The 17,391-nt window shown below is 27.3% G+C and overlaps 1 protein-coding gene across 5 annotated transcripts in view; it reads left to right on the top strand.

Annotated features, from left to right (window-relative positions):
• LOC100164870 (chromodomain-helicase-DNA-binding protein 7) overlaps nucleotides 1–17,150 on the top strand; it is a 40,055-nt gene extending 22,905 nt beyond the window's left edge. For 3 of the 5 annotated variants that reach the window (XM_008190209.3, XM_016808722.2, XM_016808723.2), the window contains 18 exons: nucleotides 1,596–1,758; nucleotides 1,820–1,909; nucleotides 3,005–3,175; nucleotides 3,284–3,560; nucleotides 3,869–3,946; nucleotides 5,852–5,971; nucleotides 9,377–9,519; nucleotides 9,598–9,740; nucleotides 9,819–10,026; nucleotides 10,099–11,167; nucleotides 11,238–11,532; nucleotides 11,608–11,716; nucleotides 11,777–11,956; nucleotides 12,095–12,305; nucleotides 12,377–12,703; nucleotides 12,766–12,912; nucleotides 12,985–13,158; nucleotides 13,258–17,150. In XM_008190209.3, the coding sequence (XP_008188431.1) occupies nucleotides 1,596–1,758; nucleotides 1,820–1,909; nucleotides 3,005–3,175; nucleotides 3,284–3,560; nucleotides 3,869–3,946; nucleotides 5,852–5,971; nucleotides 9,377–9,519; nucleotides 9,598–9,740; nucleotides 9,819–10,026; nucleotides 10,099–11,167; nucleotides 11,238–11,532; nucleotides 11,608–11,716; nucleotides 11,777–11,956; nucleotides 12,095–12,305; nucleotides 12,377–12,703; nucleotides 12,766–12,912; nucleotides 12,985–13,158; nucleotides 13,258–14,955 (5,603 nt within the window). In that variant the 3' untranslated portion in view covers nucleotides 14,956–17,150. The remainder of the gene's footprint in view (nucleotides 1–1,595; nucleotides 1,759–1,819; nucleotides 1,910–3,004; nucleotides 3,176–3,283; nucleotides 3,561–3,868; nucleotides 3,947–5,851; nucleotides 5,972–9,376; nucleotides 9,520–9,597; nucleotides 9,741–9,818; nucleotides 10,027–10,098; nucleotides 11,168–11,237; nucleotides 11,533–11,607; nucleotides 11,717–11,776; nucleotides 11,957–12,094; nucleotides 12,306–12,376; nucleotides 12,704–12,765; nucleotides 12,913–12,984; nucleotides 13,159–13,257) is intronic. The other 2 variants (XM_016808724.2, XM_016808725.2) reach the window with 2 other exon arrangements.
• The last annotated feature ends 241 nt before the right edge of the window (nucleotides 17,151–17,391 follow it).

Genomic DNA, 17,391 nt, shown 5'->3' with positions numbered 1-17,391 from the left:
CATCAAGCTCATAAGAAATTAAATATATGAATTTAAATAAATTTAAAAATACAGGGACAAGTGGGTGTGTATTGCTCTTCTGTACAGTAGTTGTCGAGCATGCTGTTATAATAAATGTGTTATATTTGAACTCGGTGATAAATCATTGTTTACAAAAACGATTCAGAGCAAAGTTATTGTCTTATCCTTGTTAACTTCTTCTTTCTTCTTCTTCTTGGGTATTACCGGTCATTAGGACCATCCCGTCAAACAACCAACCATCCAGGTCTCTGTCAGCTGCTTTTGTTTTCCAATCTAGGCCACCGTTTAACGATTCCACGCTTCTCTTTACTACATCTATCCTAGTTTACTAGTATAAATAAAAACTTAATAATATAAATTAAAAATTAATAATAATCAAAAATATCTCATATATATATTTTGTATTTTACATGCAGTTACATGCCTTGCTCAATTTGTTATAGATTAGATCGTTATAGATTATTCGTTTAGATTATTTTTTTTACCACAAACATACTTCTGACAGATAAAAGTTAAAATACCATTTATTAAATTGACTTAATGTTGAGTGCTAACAATTCACATTGGCTATAAGGAAAGAAATGTTTAATACTTTACGCTTAACGGTGGTCGTTGCGGTATAGATGTGTATAATATTGTACAATATTCATGATTAACCTATAAAATAACACACAGTTTGTTTTATTAATAAATGACCATTAACAAAAACATCATTATATTAAATATATATACAATTTACAAATCATTATATTAAATATACCACTAGATTTATAGACTATAATTATCAGGGTTGTATGCTTTAGGTTATATAAATAAGACACATAAATGAATATACCTAATTTCTAACCTGTTAATTATTAATAGGGCTCTGAAGTTTTAGGAATTTAAAAGGTAAAGTATATATGTAAATATGCATGAAAAAATGTCAAATATGAAATTTTTTTCATAAAAATTCAAAACTTAAATTATGAAAAAAAAAACCATAATATATTGTTACTAATTCGCACTAAAAAAAATGTAAAATATGTAAAATTAATTTATATTATGTATGAAAATCAAAAAGATGTAGTTTTTCCTTTAAATTGAAAAAATATGCATTTTAAATGTTTGTTTTTTAAACGCCATTGTAAAGCTACAATTTCTAGTTCGGTCTGCTATAAATCAAAACATATAAAACTCCTACAACTACCAAGCCCTATTTATTTACTATTTATGTTCAGTAATAATTAGTACCACTTGTATGAAAAAATTAATTTGTTGGCAGCTGTCTTATGTGATATAAGGTTTGTCACTGCATTCCTTTATTGCCCATAGGCGTAATCTTAGTAGTAGGTATCTATAATATTTTGACTTGATTATTACAATCAATACCATTTTCAAAACCAGTATATGTTAGTGAATCAGTAAATGAAAAATGAGCATAAACCATGTACTGCCTATTATAGTTTATTTTACTCATTATTTACCCATTTTTTTTTTCTAAAACAAATATACCTATTAATTTTAAGTAAAAAAAAAAAAAATTAAGAATTAGGATTATGGTGAAGTATAAAATTATAACTTTATTTTTAAAGGCCAAAGTTCACGCGGATCAAAAAAGTATCGAAAGCCTAAACAAAAAGATTTTAATTCTACTCAATTAATCGATGAAGAACATTGGAGTAGAAACAATAAATATGATGGAGATTTGTTTTTAGAAAGCAATTACCGTAAACATTTAAGCCGACATGCAAACAAGTTAGTTTTTGTTTATATATATTTTTTAATTCTCATATATTAATTGTATTTTATATTACAGAGTTTTATTGCGAATCCGTATGTTGTATTACATTAAAAGTGATATAGTTGGTGAGTTTGCTTTACAAGTCGCAGAAGGTGTTCATGTCAGGTCAGTTAATTATAATTATATTTAATTAGAAATTATTATAACAATTAATGGCATTTTATAATTTTAATTGAACATTTTCTGATTGAGATAATGAAATGACTTAATTAAAAAAGAAGTTATAATTGATTAGTTGCAAATAGCATAGATCACTTGGATCTTAAATTTCAATTAAATTTGGAAACCATGTTTTTACTATATTTTTTTATGAACTACATAATTTTTCATCACAAAAACTTAAAATATCAATAGATAAAATTTTGTTAAACAAAAATTAATCTTACTACATGAATTATTATTTTATGCATAATTAAAACTATAAATGTAAAAAAAAACATGAAATGGAAATTAAAAATTAGTAGTTATTGTTTTTTTAAAACTACTCTATAATATTTGCTAAATGATTTTTTTTAGTTATTGAACACTTAAGTGTGTCAATGGAAGGGAGATATATTATGTTTAGTAATGTTTATTTTACTACACTGTGGCACATTCAAATGTTTTACTCAATTTATTTACTAAATATAATACAAAATAAATAATGTGTCCTATATATTATTATCAATGTACAAACAGTTCAATTTGTCAACATAAGTATCTTATTTTAATTTTAGTTAGATAATAAGTTTAATTTTGAAATATTATATACTCTGTTTGCTGAGAGAACACGCTGGTTCTGCGCATGTAGACTGACGGCTGCTCGCTCGCCAAGGCTCTATTTCCCCTTCCAAGATTCGCAACGACAATAGGCAACTTATGATTATTAGCCAATGCTAGCGACATCAGTCGGCAGTCACGTCTTGCCGCCGGCAGCTATGGGTGGGTGATGCGAGGGTATGCGCAGAACAAACTGATTTTCTTCGGGCCGCGGCATGTTCTCTCGGCGAACAGAGTATAGCCTCATATACATTTATTTAATCATATACTAACATTTTAGTGATACTTTGGATAACAGACAAATTATTTTATTCAAACAAAAGCTGAGAAAAAAATAAATTGAATTGAACAATTATTATTATTTATTTTTAAATATATTACTTTAATATATATATATGATGACTTCTTAGTATACATATTTTTTTAATTACCTCTTTTTAGTGCTTTACCGATTAATACGCCAATTTGTGATTTAACTCCTGCACCTTGGTGGGACAGAGACGCGGATCGTTCACTTTTGGTTGGCACGTATAAACATGGTTTTGAGTCTTACAATCAAATGAGAAGTGATCCGGCTTTGACTTTCCTTGCCAAATGTGGTCCACCGACACTGTATGTATTTATTTATTCTTTTGTCTAGTATAATATATTTAAATAAGTAATGAAGTAAAATATTTCTTTATTTAACTTGTGTTAAAATAATTTAAATTTATTTATCAGTGAGGAAAAAGAAACATCAATAACAAAATTCAATGATGTTGAAGAAGGTGCTGAAATACCTTTAAACTCTGAGGAAGTATCGTCAGAGCCACCAACTCCTTTAGCAACTGAAGATAATGCTATTAGTATTGCTATAGCACCACCAACACCAACATCTACTACAGATGAATACATATGGCCATCAATTGGTGATCTTAACAACAGGGTGAGACGACTAATAAGTACTTGTCAAAGAAACTTCAAAAAAGAAGAACAAAAGCTGGTGCAAAAAGCTAAGGTTAGTAATATTTTTAAGTACAGAATAGTATTTAGACAACATAGTCAAGATTTACCAATTAAAAAAATATTCTATATAGGGAACTATTCTATCCTATTTTAAATTTACAAAATTGTCTTAAGTGTTAATCAAGCATTTATGCCTTAAATATTTAGCTAATAACCCTAGATATGCTGGCTAAGAAAGTTTTCAATTCGTTTATATTTATATTAAGTAAATATTCAAAATTGATAGGTTAGAATAGGTATACTATTTTTATTACTACTGTGAATTCTGGAACTCCAAAATTGGTATTTGTTTCTATGCAGGATGTGACCATGTATAAATATGATCTCGGATCGCCGAGATCTTTGATGGATTCCATCAGTTCATCACAGGCATTGCCGGTAAATCTTTTTGTGTGTGTCTTGTGAATATTCTATATTATTTTTTTTTTGTTTTCGTTTTTATTTGATTTTCATTTGAACCTTTCATTCAGCATGACACATAGATTAAAATATTTTGAAATATTTGTTTTGTGTTTCATTATGATTTATTGATCAGTCACCAATTAATAAGTTTAATTTATAAAATTATTATTTTTGTAAGTACATTTAAATAGGGAGGGTAATTTTAAAATATGATTAAAATATTACATCATAGTTAGGTCCTTGGGCGTATTTTATTTTACTATTTATTTAATAGAATCTTTATGGTAATTGGTGGTTTTGGTGCAGGTTATTTTTTCATGAAGTAAGAAGATGGAAAATTAATCTTTGAATTTATCATACTTTACCTTCATCAGTACAAATTTGTTGGTCAACTGTCATGCACATTTGTGGTATATCTATTTAAAGGATATATTGTTCAAAATGTAATACAAAAATTGAAAAATAATTGTTCAGGACACACCTTAAAATATGTTTTGTTATACTAGTATGTGGTCACGCTATATTTTATACATTTTTATTTATTCATATAAAAAATGTTAATTATTCCCATATTCCAAGGAACCAAAATTTACTTTGAATAAATTTACTTAAAATAACAAGTAATTTTAAATCTGAAAATATGTATGATTTGGGTTATATAAAGGCATAAATGTCTGTATAAATATTATGTTTTCTTTGCGTTGGTTTCGTGTGTGTGAATGATGTGGTAGTATTGATATGGCCTTGTGTGTCGTTGAATTAAATTTTTATTTTTTGTATATATACACGCGCGCACTCACACACATACACACACACAATATATTTTGACTATTTTATATACAATATAGTAAACTTGAAATTTCATGTTAATAATTATAAAATTCAAGCATTTTTATAATGAATTTTTATAATTTTAGTTAAAATATTTTAATACTAAAATAAACTACGTAGGTAATAAATAATAAATTTAAAAAAAAACATTTATTATTATTGTATTTTAATATTGAAAAAGAAAAATCACTTTTTAAGAAATATAGTTATGTTTTATTTTATTTTACTCCTTGGAATATTTCATGAATTAAATTTGTTCCTCCTTATTGTTTTAAAATTAAATACTAGTTATTACTTTGTTAGATAGACATTTATTTTTCTATACCAAATAAAAACCTATTAAATAGTTTTTCTTTCTTTATTTAATTAAAATTATACCATATTTATCTACCACAAAAGTTGTGTGTGTTATTGGTAGTTGACTTGACTGATGAAATTTATTCTTTTTATTTTTATGTTAAAAAAAAAAATCTGTTTCATTACATATGTTTTTGAAAACTAAATATGTAGGTTCACAGCAGTTTATTTATTTGCATCATAACATTTATTAATTGCTAAATACAAATAACTTGAATGATTCAACATATTATTTTCTATTCACTTTAATACTTCATGTAGCTCGTCTTAAATATAATTAAACTTTTAAAAATTCTATAAATATATAATCTGCACAACTCAGAAGATATTTTTTAAATTTTTATAATGAGATTAATTACTACCTTCCTACTTGATGGATTTTTGTTTTATTTTAATTTTTTTATTTACATAGACATTTAATGTATTTAGAAAGCTTTTACACGTGTAGTTGGGCGGCTAACACCTTTTTAAAATTATTTTATTATTTAATATAAGGTTTAATATTTATTGAACGATTATTTAACTAGATATATCTAGTTGTTTGGTAGATTTTTGTAGATGATTTGATTTCATAAGCTAATATAATATAATGTTATGGTTTTTATGTGAAATTTCGTTAAATATAATATTATAGTATAGTAGACCTGTTGACGTAGATTATGTCTAGTTGCATGGATGTTTGTGTGTTCGTAGCTAGGAGAATCAACGTGCGCAGCGACGTCAGGTACAGCCCAATTATCAGGAGACGTTGCCAGCCTCCTTGGTACGGGACAGCCCGGATGGGACTGGCAACAACTGGCCATGTATCTTTGGGTTCGTATCTGAGTTCATCAAAATTACTTGCTGGTCAACAAATAAAATGGATTTGCACTAATACTAATAGTTATGGAATGGACTTGCTTTTTAATAATTAATATTAAAAAGCGGTAAATTTGATCATGGGATTTAATTTTAAAAATAATTTACTTATTAACATGATTTACATAATAAAAAGGAAAACTAATTTCAAATTTTAATATTTCTTACAATTCTGTTGGTGAATAAATTGTAATAATTTACTCAAAACAAATATATCAATATAAATTATTGATTTTTCTATCAAACCAATGTTCTTAATACTATATTCACCGTTTTAATAGCACATTGTTAAATTTCCGAACAAAACTTATGTATATATTTGTTTGCTATAGTCATATCTATGATTATTATGTAATATACATATTATATAGTTATTTTAAACTGACCAGAATAAATAGAAGAACTTCACATCCAAATTGGTTGTTTCCATTTTATAAACTCTTAAAATAGCAAATTTATGTTAACTACATAATATTAGCAAGCCTGGGCATAAACGCGTTAAAAAGTTAAGTTAATTTTAACTTGTAGTTTAACTTTTTGAAATTTAATTTTTTAACTTAACTTATTTTAATTAATATAAACTTAATAAATATAATAAAAATAAAAATTATTATTGATATTACATAGGCATTCACTAGAAAAGGGAATTGAAAATATAGTTAAATTAATTTCTTGTTCCATTAGCTAGAATTCTTCAAGAAAAATAACTCAATTAAATACATATAGATATAGCAATAGCCAATTATATTATAACATATATGTGTATCGTATATATAAAGATATACCATACCATAGGTACTGCGGCATACGGGCATATTGTAATAATAATAATTATTAAATACTATTAACTAATAAATAATATGATATTATTTAATTTTATTGATATAGATACAAATCAAAAATGTACAATTTTCAAGAACATATTGTAAAATATTTTCGGTATAAATAGGTTATTTTTAAATTAAAACTGATTGGGTTTTTTGATTAAATTATAGAGTTTTTAATTTTTAATTCTCAATATTATATTCAGTCTACACTAACTGGATTCTTGGTCTGTGTAATATGTATAATATTTAACTGTATTAATAAATCAAAAGATTGTAATTGTTTCGGCATTTTAAATTTTGTATGCTCTTTGTACCTATTACTTAATTTTATTAATTTAGTACCTATGTATAGAAAAGCTATTGGCTATTTCCTGTGTTCAATAATATTTATGATTTTTACTATTTTAAACCATATTACTAAGTATTTATATAGATATTATATAAAAAAAAAATAACTTACTTAACTTAAGTTAGTAAGTTAATTTAAAATGTTCATATAACTTTTAACTTAACTGAATTAAAAAAAAAATTAGGTTAACTGTTAACTTAAAACTCTTTTAAATGTTTTCCATTAACTTAACTTAACTCAGTTAAAAATTATCATTAACTTTCCCAGGCTTGCATATTAGATTGTTAATTTAATTATTATAATGAATTGACCTATTCTAAAATTTAAAATTATTATTGTCTGTTGGAAATCTTTTCCTGATATATTTTAATTTGAAAGCGAGTCATGAGTGTGAAAATATTTATCGTAGAACCCAGATAATGTAGATAAAGTCTGATAGTTGATTATATTAATACTAACACAATTTGAGCAGCAAACAGCTAAGTTTGTTATGTTATGCTTTTGTAAGCTGGAGACAACAGATTTAGAAGTGACATTATCTTAATGCATAAAGAATACAATTACATTATAAAATTGACATTTTAGTACATTATAATAGCAGTTTACAAAAAAAATTGTTAAGATGAAATAAAACAGGAGTCCTTAATTCCGTAGTTAGTGTGAAAAGAATAAATAAGAGAAAACTAATTTTACATTAGGTCTATATCTTACATGTTGGAAAATGATTGTGTTAAAAAATAAATGATAAGAGTAAAAAAATGATTTTATTGTACTTCGCATTAATATAATATTATCTATTAATTTGAAATCTTCTGCAGTCAAAAAAAAAAGTTCAAAACCCATTTTCTATAAATATCTAATACTAGGGCTTAACAATAAAAAACACATTAAAAATTTAATATTTTTAATATTAATTGCGTCAGTGTATAGTTAGTTAAAAATGCAATTTTATTGGCAAAAATAATGATTAGGGTAGGTATATATTATGATATATGATAAAAATTTGATTATACTTTAAAATAGATCATATTTTATTGTAAAAAATATGGTTGATTCGTCTATTATTTAATGAATACTTATCAGCATTAATTAAAGCTTTAAACATTTTCAATTTTTAATTTTTTCTTTTTAAAATCTATTTACTGTTTATGAGATGTACAATATACAATACATTTGAGTGATATTTTATATTTTGTAATTTTTAATTTTTGTAAGCAGAGTATAAATAGAGCTGTAATTATGAACTAAGTGATACCATGTATTAACTTATCGTGTTTATGTACACCGTACAGTTCAACATAAATTAATTTGATAGTCACAGTCTTATAATAATGAAGCAATCCCTTATTATTAATTTTTATTATAATTTAATAATTATATGAGTTATTAATTAATATGTTTTGTTATTTGTACAAAATAAAAGTTCTAATAACACTGAAAAAAATCAATCTCAAAATATATATTTTTTTATTTGTACATATGATTGTTTTTAGTTAGTACCTGGCACAATTTAATTTAAATAAATATAAATTCAAAATGAACTAAATCCAATATTAGTTACTTTTGTAAAACCCCGAGTGAATAAGTCGCATTTATGATATTTTATTTATTGCATTTATTTACTAACTATATGTTACTATTCAAAAACAAATGAAGTGAGTACTGAATGTAGTGTTTGGGATAACTATGCATGTGGAAAAAAAACTTGTGTAATTATATTATACATACAAACATTCTATGTTTAGTTTAATTTAAATATTTTTTAAATTGGTCATGACTCATAAGTTTATAAACTATAAATTTCTTACATATTGATGAATGAAAATCTTAATAAATCTTAAGTGTATTTTCACAAATTTTTTTGTGTCATTATATATATATTTATATGTCAAATTTCAGCATGACTTTAACGCTTGATGCCTGTGTGTGTGTGTATTATCTTAGTTTGCTTTTCTTGGCTATATAAATTAATTTGAGCGCTTGGTCAACAAAGCATGAACATTTTTAGTATTATAAATTTTAATATCAATAAATTAATAATCATGATTAAATGAATATTAAATATACTTGAATTTATTCACAAAATATAATATTCAACTTACATTTTTTGGTATTTCTATTGTAAAATATTTAACTGAATATTAACTAATCTTATGATTTTTATTATTATTTTGTTTTACATAGAAGGTTGAAAGACGAGAGAAATATGAACAGTTTGTTAGAGAACGCGAACGTCAAAGACTTGAAATAAGTCAGAAAAAATGGACGCGCAAAGAAGAGCAAGAATTTTATAGAGCTGTAACTGCTTATGGTGTTGATTATGACAGGTATTTAGAATACTAGTTTACAAATTAAATTGAATATTTTTTTTTATATGTAAAATGTTATTAATTTATGTTTTTCAGGGTTTCGAAGACTTATAATTGGACTAAATTTAAGAGTGTTGCTAGATTAGAAAAGAAATATGACGATACATTAACAGAATATTTCCGATCATTTTATGCAATGTGTAAACGTTTATGTGGCCAAACTTTAACAGAAGAAGAAGGTAATCAGAATATTTATGTGAAATGTTGTCTTTTTGTGTTAAATATTAATTGTTCCTTATCATAACAAATATCTTTAGAACTATGCGATTTCCCAATGGAAATGATAAATGAAGAAAGAGCTCGGCGAGCACTTGATCGTATTAATTTAATTGTTAAAATACGAGAAGAAACATTGAATCATCCACGTCTAGATGAACGTTTAAAAGGTTGTCAAGTATCTGCTGATGTGCCTGATTGGTGGCAACCGGGAAAACACGATAAAGATTTACTTATCGGAGTTTCAAAGTAATTTTTTCACAGATGACTAATAAGCCTTTTTGTATATTATATTTCTATAATATATTGTTATTATTTTAGGCATGGTTTAGGAAGAACAGATTTTTATATTCTTAATGACCCTGAATTATCATTCCGAGAAATTGTTCAAAAAAATCTGTTATCAGCTGTATCGGGGTCTTTTACCACAGAAATGCTTGAAGCCGCTAAATTGGAAACAACCAAAACAGAAGCAGCTAAATTAGATGCAACCAAAATGGAAGCAGTAAAATTGGATACTGCCAAAACGGAAACTGCTAAAACAGATTTAATTAAACTAGACATTGTTAAAACAGAAGCCATCAAAGTAGAATCAACCAAGTCTGAAACTGTTAACTCTGAAGAATCGAAATCCGAAACTGCTAAAACTGAAAAAGTAGATTCTGAAATAAAAATAGAATCAGTTGAGCTACAAGAAATGGAAGTAGAAAAAGTTGAAATCAATGATGATTCAACTGATAAAACTGAGTCAACAAGAACTGAAGCTATCGTCGCTGATATTAATGGAGATGTTGAGAATACTACTAATGAAAAAGTAGAAATACCATCAAATGAAGAACCTAAAGAACAGATGGTAGTAGACAGCGAAGACACTAAAAAACCAAACATTTCTGATGATAGTTGTAAAGTAGAAGAAGAAGTATCTGATACTCCTACAGAGCAACTTAATGATAAATCTTCCGATGAAATAGTTGACCAACAAAATGAAGATGAAAAATCAGAAAACACTACAAGTGTAGAGAACAAACAGACTGATGTAAAAGAGAAAGATGAATCACAAAATAATGAAGTAGAAAATACTGTAAAAAGTGATGATGTTGAATCTAAAATTGAATCTATTAAAAATGTCATTAATGAGGTTCCTTTAGACACAATAAGTAAATCTGATACTAAAGTTACTGAACCCACTGTTAAATCTAAGGAATGTTCATCATCTGTAGAGAGTGTAGATAGATTAAAAGCCATGTTTCCAGAACTAGAAGTTGTGCACAAAGATGTATCTAGTCCAACTATTGATAAATTACCAATGCATAAGCCTCTGCAACAGATCGACCAAACCATTGCTCATCTCTTAGCAACAAGCTATCAAAATCCAATTAAATGGCCTAAAGTAAGTTTACTAATGTTTATCTAATTTAAATTTGTTGACGCTTAATTTGCTTGTTTTTTCGAACTAATAGGAACATGCACTAGTGGTTCGTTTACAGCACATAGTAGAGTGTGTTGAAACAGGAGAATGGCCTGTAAGCAAGAAATTTTCTGCTTATGCTCAAAATCCAAGTATGTGTGGAATGGGAATAGAAGAAACTGATATAACTGTTTCTAAAAGAGATGTTGGAGTATCTCATGATCATATAAATTTATCCGATATCCATAATGAACATTCAAGTCTAAAAGCCAATAATATTATGGCTCATTCAAACCCTAATTTGAAACGTAAACGTCACATTGCTATTGATGTTGAGACAGAAAGAGGTACCAACATTTGTTTATTATCTTTCATAATTATACATTTTTAATTTATATATATACATCTTTAAATTGTTACAGCTAAACTGCATGCATTATTGAATACTAATTCTATCCCAGCTCATCCAATCAAACACTCTCCAGCTCCTATGTGGGAACAAACAGATGAATCACTTTCTGAAGATTCAAGGTTAGATCTTAGTTTTTATAATATATTTGCAAATTTAATAAATTAAACATTTATATATAGGCGTTCAACTCCAGTCACACCACAGCTCATTCAGCCGCCACCAGCTCACCAACAATCTCATAATACACCTTCACGATTAATGAACATGGGGTATGATCTTAAAGTGTTAAACAATCCAAAACCTCCAACTACTGTTGCTGCTACAACACAATCTACTGGACCTATGGATCTATCTTCTGGGTTAGTACTTAATATAATATGGCACTTCCATTTTTTATACTGTTAAAAAAAATATTCCTATTTCATCGAAATAACTTAGATAGTTAGATGATACCAAAAAATACGAAGTTAATTTTTAATATTTTCTTTTTAAATTAGTGGTGGCACGCAAGCTGGATGCATGGATTTAAGTTCAGGACCAAGAACACCATCTGTGTCTAATAATGAGGCACAAGATTTTTCAATGCCATTCAAAAATAAACCAGTTCAAAATATAACTCAAACACCTTCATCTACACCTCCAAAAAGCAAATTAGATGACATGTTAAACAAACTAATGCAAAAAAAAAATTGTGTACGCACACCACGCGTGAGTTTACTAAATAAAGAAATAATAAATATTGATTTATAATTATAATTATATTTAATTTTTCTTTTTAGCCTGCTGATGAACCTGTAGTTGGAAAGGAAATGAAACGACGTAAGCTAGATGAAATTGTTTTTGGCCTCTCTGCTGCCAAAGAACAACAATCATTACCTTCATCGGAGCAGAAAAAACACTTGGCATCAACTTCAGCTGCTCACAATTACCCAACGCCTTCAAATAAATCGCAACAAAATATGACACAACAAATAGGAGCAGCTCATAGACAATCTACTAAAATAGATCCACTTGCAGCATATTTATCTTCTCAAGTTCACGAACAGCAATCCAATTTACTCAAACAACATACAACTTTACAACAACAACTTGCTCAACAGCAACAAGTGATACAATTTAATAAATTTTTTCTAAATCTTAATACTTAATTTTTATTTTTCACTACCAGGTTTTAAAAATGTCTCAAGCATCAAGTGTGTCATCTGTATCTCAAACACAACGTAAAATGTATGAAGCAATGATGGATAGTATGGCAAAGAGTACTGCCGAGTACTCTGGGAAACTAAATGCTTCATCGTTTTCTCAAGAATCTAAAGTATTAGTTATTTCATTTAACAATTTATTTATTAAAAAAAAATATTTTATCTTAAAATAATTAATATTATAGGTTAATAAATGGTTAGCTGAACAAAACGCTCTGATGACTGACCAACAAATGTCTGCAGACTTCTTGTCAGCTCCAAGAAGAAGACGGCCAAGGGTAGATCCAACATTATTGGATTGGAAAAAATTGACTGGTGAAGAAAATGTATCTGTCATAAATAGAACAACAGGAAAGAAGGTATATTTTGAATAAATTAATATATACTTTTTTTAAAATGTTTTTTTATTATTATTATATTATATTATATTATATTATAATTCAATATTTTTTTTATAGTTAACTGGTACAAAAGCTCCACAGTTGAAAAGAATTGGACAATGGCTGCTTGAAAATCCAGCCTATGATGTAGATCCTAAATGGGCAGACTTAGTTAAAGAACGTGGGAACTTGACTCATGATTTACAAAAACGTTTACCTCAAACTGAACGCAAGAAAGGCCCGGGTCGACCACCAATGCAATCTGGAGAAGGCCCATCTAGTCAATCTTTATCGGCTAATCAACCTTCGGCGTCAATGGCACCAAATCTTTCATTCCCGTCATTGGCATCAGCAGGGCTTGGTGGATTAAATCCGTCTACTTTGTTGTCAAGTTTATCTATGGGAAATTTTGACCCAAAAAATAATCCTTTGCTTATGCCATTTAGTGGATTGCCAAATATTGGTGCCTTAGGAGGTATGGGAGGATTGAGTAATATGAATTTAACTAATTCCTTATTTGCCAATCTTGCTGGTCTAGGTCTTCCTGGCCTGGCTGGTATGGATCCATCGAGTATGAATGACAGTTCTCATTCAACACAAAGTCCACAGTCTAACCCTAAGTCTTCCAAATCGAGGAAATCTGAATCTAATAGTAAAAATATTCCATCCTCGTCAGCTAATGTACCTTCGAGTATGCCTGGTTCATTGCCATTTTTCTTCCCAAATCCTAGCTTGTTATATACGCCTTTGGGTTTGGGTGGATTAAATCCATTTTCGTTACAACCAGGAGCTATATCATCTGCGTATGATAGCCTTTCATTGTTGAATGGTAGTTTAAATGTATCATCGCCTAACACGTCCCAAAACTCGCTTTCACGTCATAAAACTTCAAGTAGCCGAGGTCAAAATTCTAATGTTAGTACTGTTACATCGTCTAGCCAAAGACAACCAAGAACTAGTACACATCATCTTCCATCACCAACTCAAAGTTCTACAGATCTTCTTGAGAATTTAACACGAGCTGGGCGTAATTTACCTCCTCCAGATTTATCAAAAAACCGTAGTTCAAGAGATGTTGACAATCTACGTTCCCTTATGTCAAGTATTCCATCATTTAATGTATTGGCAGCAGGAGCCCTAGCAAGTGGTAATGACTCAAAAAAAACTAGAGAGCAAGAGATGAGAGAAGCCCTTGAGAATTTAAGTAAAGCTTCACCTGAACTATTTGCTCGATCATTGCCTGATGACAAAAAATTTAGTTTCCCATCTATGGAAATGATTGAGAAAACTTTAAAGAGACCAGCGGAGCAAAATACATCAAACGAAAGACCAAACAAGCGAGCTAAAGACATGATATCACCAATTACAATACCTATACCTCCTACTATGACTAAATTACCATCTACTAATAGGGAAAATTTGTCAGAATCTGGTATTGATTTATCCGGTACTGTCAAAGCTAAATCTCCTGAAAAACAAAGAGAAAAACTAAAAAAAATGGATATTCCTCAACCCACTAACGTAGACGTGGAATGTGATTCACAATTATTGGATAAATGTGACACAGAAAGCATTGATATGACAAAACAAAAATCTGACATGGTTGATGAAAATGATGAGAAAAATGGTGGCAAAAACCGTAAAAGATGTCGAACAAAAAAAACTTCCGTTGATGAGAATGTCGAGCGTAAGAACTTGCGAAGTAATGCTGGTAGAGCTGCTGCAGCTGCAGCTGCAAGAACTAAGTCGCATTCACCATCTCCATCACCAGAATAATGAGTATATTGTATTTTCCCGGCTACAACTTGATGAGGTATAAAACCATTCCTAGTATTTGATGCTCAGATAAGCATTTCTGATTGTTTTATTACAATATTTTTTTTTCTTAAAAGTATTATTTTTTTTTTTAAATAGTATTTTTAAGATCATTTTTTCTTATTTGGTTTGACGTTTAAGTTTTTTAAAAATATATTTGTTTAATTCTTGATTACTTCAAACCTAAAGCTCAAATTTGATATTTGATTTTTATTATTTTTGTTCAATTGAATTTATTATCTAAAATATGATAAGTGCCGTTTTACTATAATAGATCATTTTGAGGTGTCCGTGATGTAAATATATTTTATTGCTCTCTAAAATATAAAAAGAATAAGTAAACAAATCTATTTTTAAAAATGTCGATTCCCTGATTTTTTTATTGATTTTTTTTTTAAAATTTGTTTAGTGATTTTTTTATACAACTGTGATAGTGTATCTTCATTTTGGAGAACTTACACTTAGTAGATGTATTTGTGCATTTGTAAAGAAAACTTATACTTTTACTACAAGTATGAATTATATGTTTTCTTCCTGGCAAATAATCATTCATATAAATACGTATTTTTATTTTTTTCCGACAGTTATTAATTTTATTATTTAACCAGTATTCTGTTGCTAGGTAATTTTTACCCTTTTCTCAAGCAGCTAATGTGTCGCTTACGCACACACAATTTATAAATGTTAATATAATTATACTGGTATTTATTTGTTAATAAAATTTTTTTAGTCATGTGACCACATTTCCTCAGTCACCATTGTTTATGTATAACCCCCAAACATGTCCGATGTATTTTATGTGTAACCTATTTTTGTATATATGTTATATAATTCTATATAAATATGTGTATACATAAACAAATAATATTATAGGTAAAAAAAACTTATCTAGTTTTTAGTACTATTGTTTTTTTTTTATTATTATTAAAATTAAAATAATGATTTTTTTAATGTACATTAACCATATTCTGGATCGAAAATCCTCTTTAGGATGAGTGTGATGAGTATTACATACATGACCTGAACAAAATCAGTTTATATAAAATACAAATTAGGTGAACGAATGTGTACTTCAGTAATATTACTTTGTAGGTTTTAATAACAGGTTCTTAAGGTTCTTATCTACATTATAATATAATGTTATATGTGTATAAGTATATGTGTATTTATTTAGATGCATATTTACACTTATATTTATATACATAATATACCTTGAATTATGTATGTTGTATGATTATGTAATAAAAGGTAACGTGGAAAATAAAAAACATCACAAACGTTTTACAACATTTTTAAATCGACCGCAGAGGTACTTATATTTATAATATTTTATTATATATAAATAATGGGGTTCTTTTATTTTGTTTGACAGTGTTTTCATCATGTGGTGGCCTTAAAAAAAAAAAAAAAACAATATACCATATTCTAACTTACTCGATACTAAAACGCTTTATCATTTTTAATCAAATGGTATAGGTTGAGATGGTTTTTATATGGTAGAAGTTGTTTATGTTTAACTGTCTTGAAAAGTGTTAAAATCATTGTGGGTAGATAACTAGTACTTTATTATTAATTGTTAGTTTTTATCGAAATAAACAATTATTAAAAACATTCCTAGTTGTCTATCCTACGATTTTAACGCTAGTATAATTCTAATACAAACTACTATTAATTTCAATTAATTTTTTTTTAATTAAATACACATATCTGCTCTCAATTATAACAACTTTAAATGTGAGTTACAGAACCAAAATGTTATGGTTTAATAATAATAAGTAAATCGATCTTTTTTTTTTAAGTTAGTTTAACTACTGATGGAAATTATTAGGAAAATTGTATAACTGTATTAATATTTCCACGTCATTTTTTATTTATTTATTTATTTATTTATTTATTGATATATTTATATAGACTTTTAAAAAACGCCAACCTTCGATAAAATTAAAATAATTGTTCCTACTAGGAACCTAAAATTGTCAATGTCATTTAGAAACACATGTTGATGGTAACCTTTTACTGTTTAAATTGTACTGGATATTAATAATTTGCCCATATGAAGGCTGATATAAGTACCTATATATTGTGCACTGTTTACAGTCGATGTTTCTGTAACATTTTTTTTACTTGTACAAAATAAAAATTGTTTTTCTATTTTATTTCTATTTATTTAAATGTGTTTAAAGATAGAACAATTGATTTTGGTTTTATTTTCCATGATACAGACATAAAAATTAGCAAGTTATTTATATTTGAAGTGCAAGTTAGTTGTTATAAAATTGAATGTATATTTTTCAAGGTGAACATATAAGATAATATACTTGTACAATTATGCTGTACTAAATACATTTTCATTGGACACTAATATAAATAAAAAGAAGGCGGCTTCTTAAAATCTAA

Source organism: Acyrthosiphon pisum, chromosome X (genome assembly GCF_005508785.2).
Source record: "Acyrthosiphon pisum isolate AL4f chromosome X, pea_aphid_22Mar2018_4r6ur, whole genome shotgun sequence".
Lineage (NCBI taxonomy): Eukaryota > Metazoa > Arthropoda > Insecta > Hemiptera > Aphididae > Acyrthosiphon > Acyrthosiphon pisum.
The sequence above is the reverse complement of the archived record's forward strand: the minus strand, read 5'-3'. Positions and strand labels throughout refer to the sequence as shown.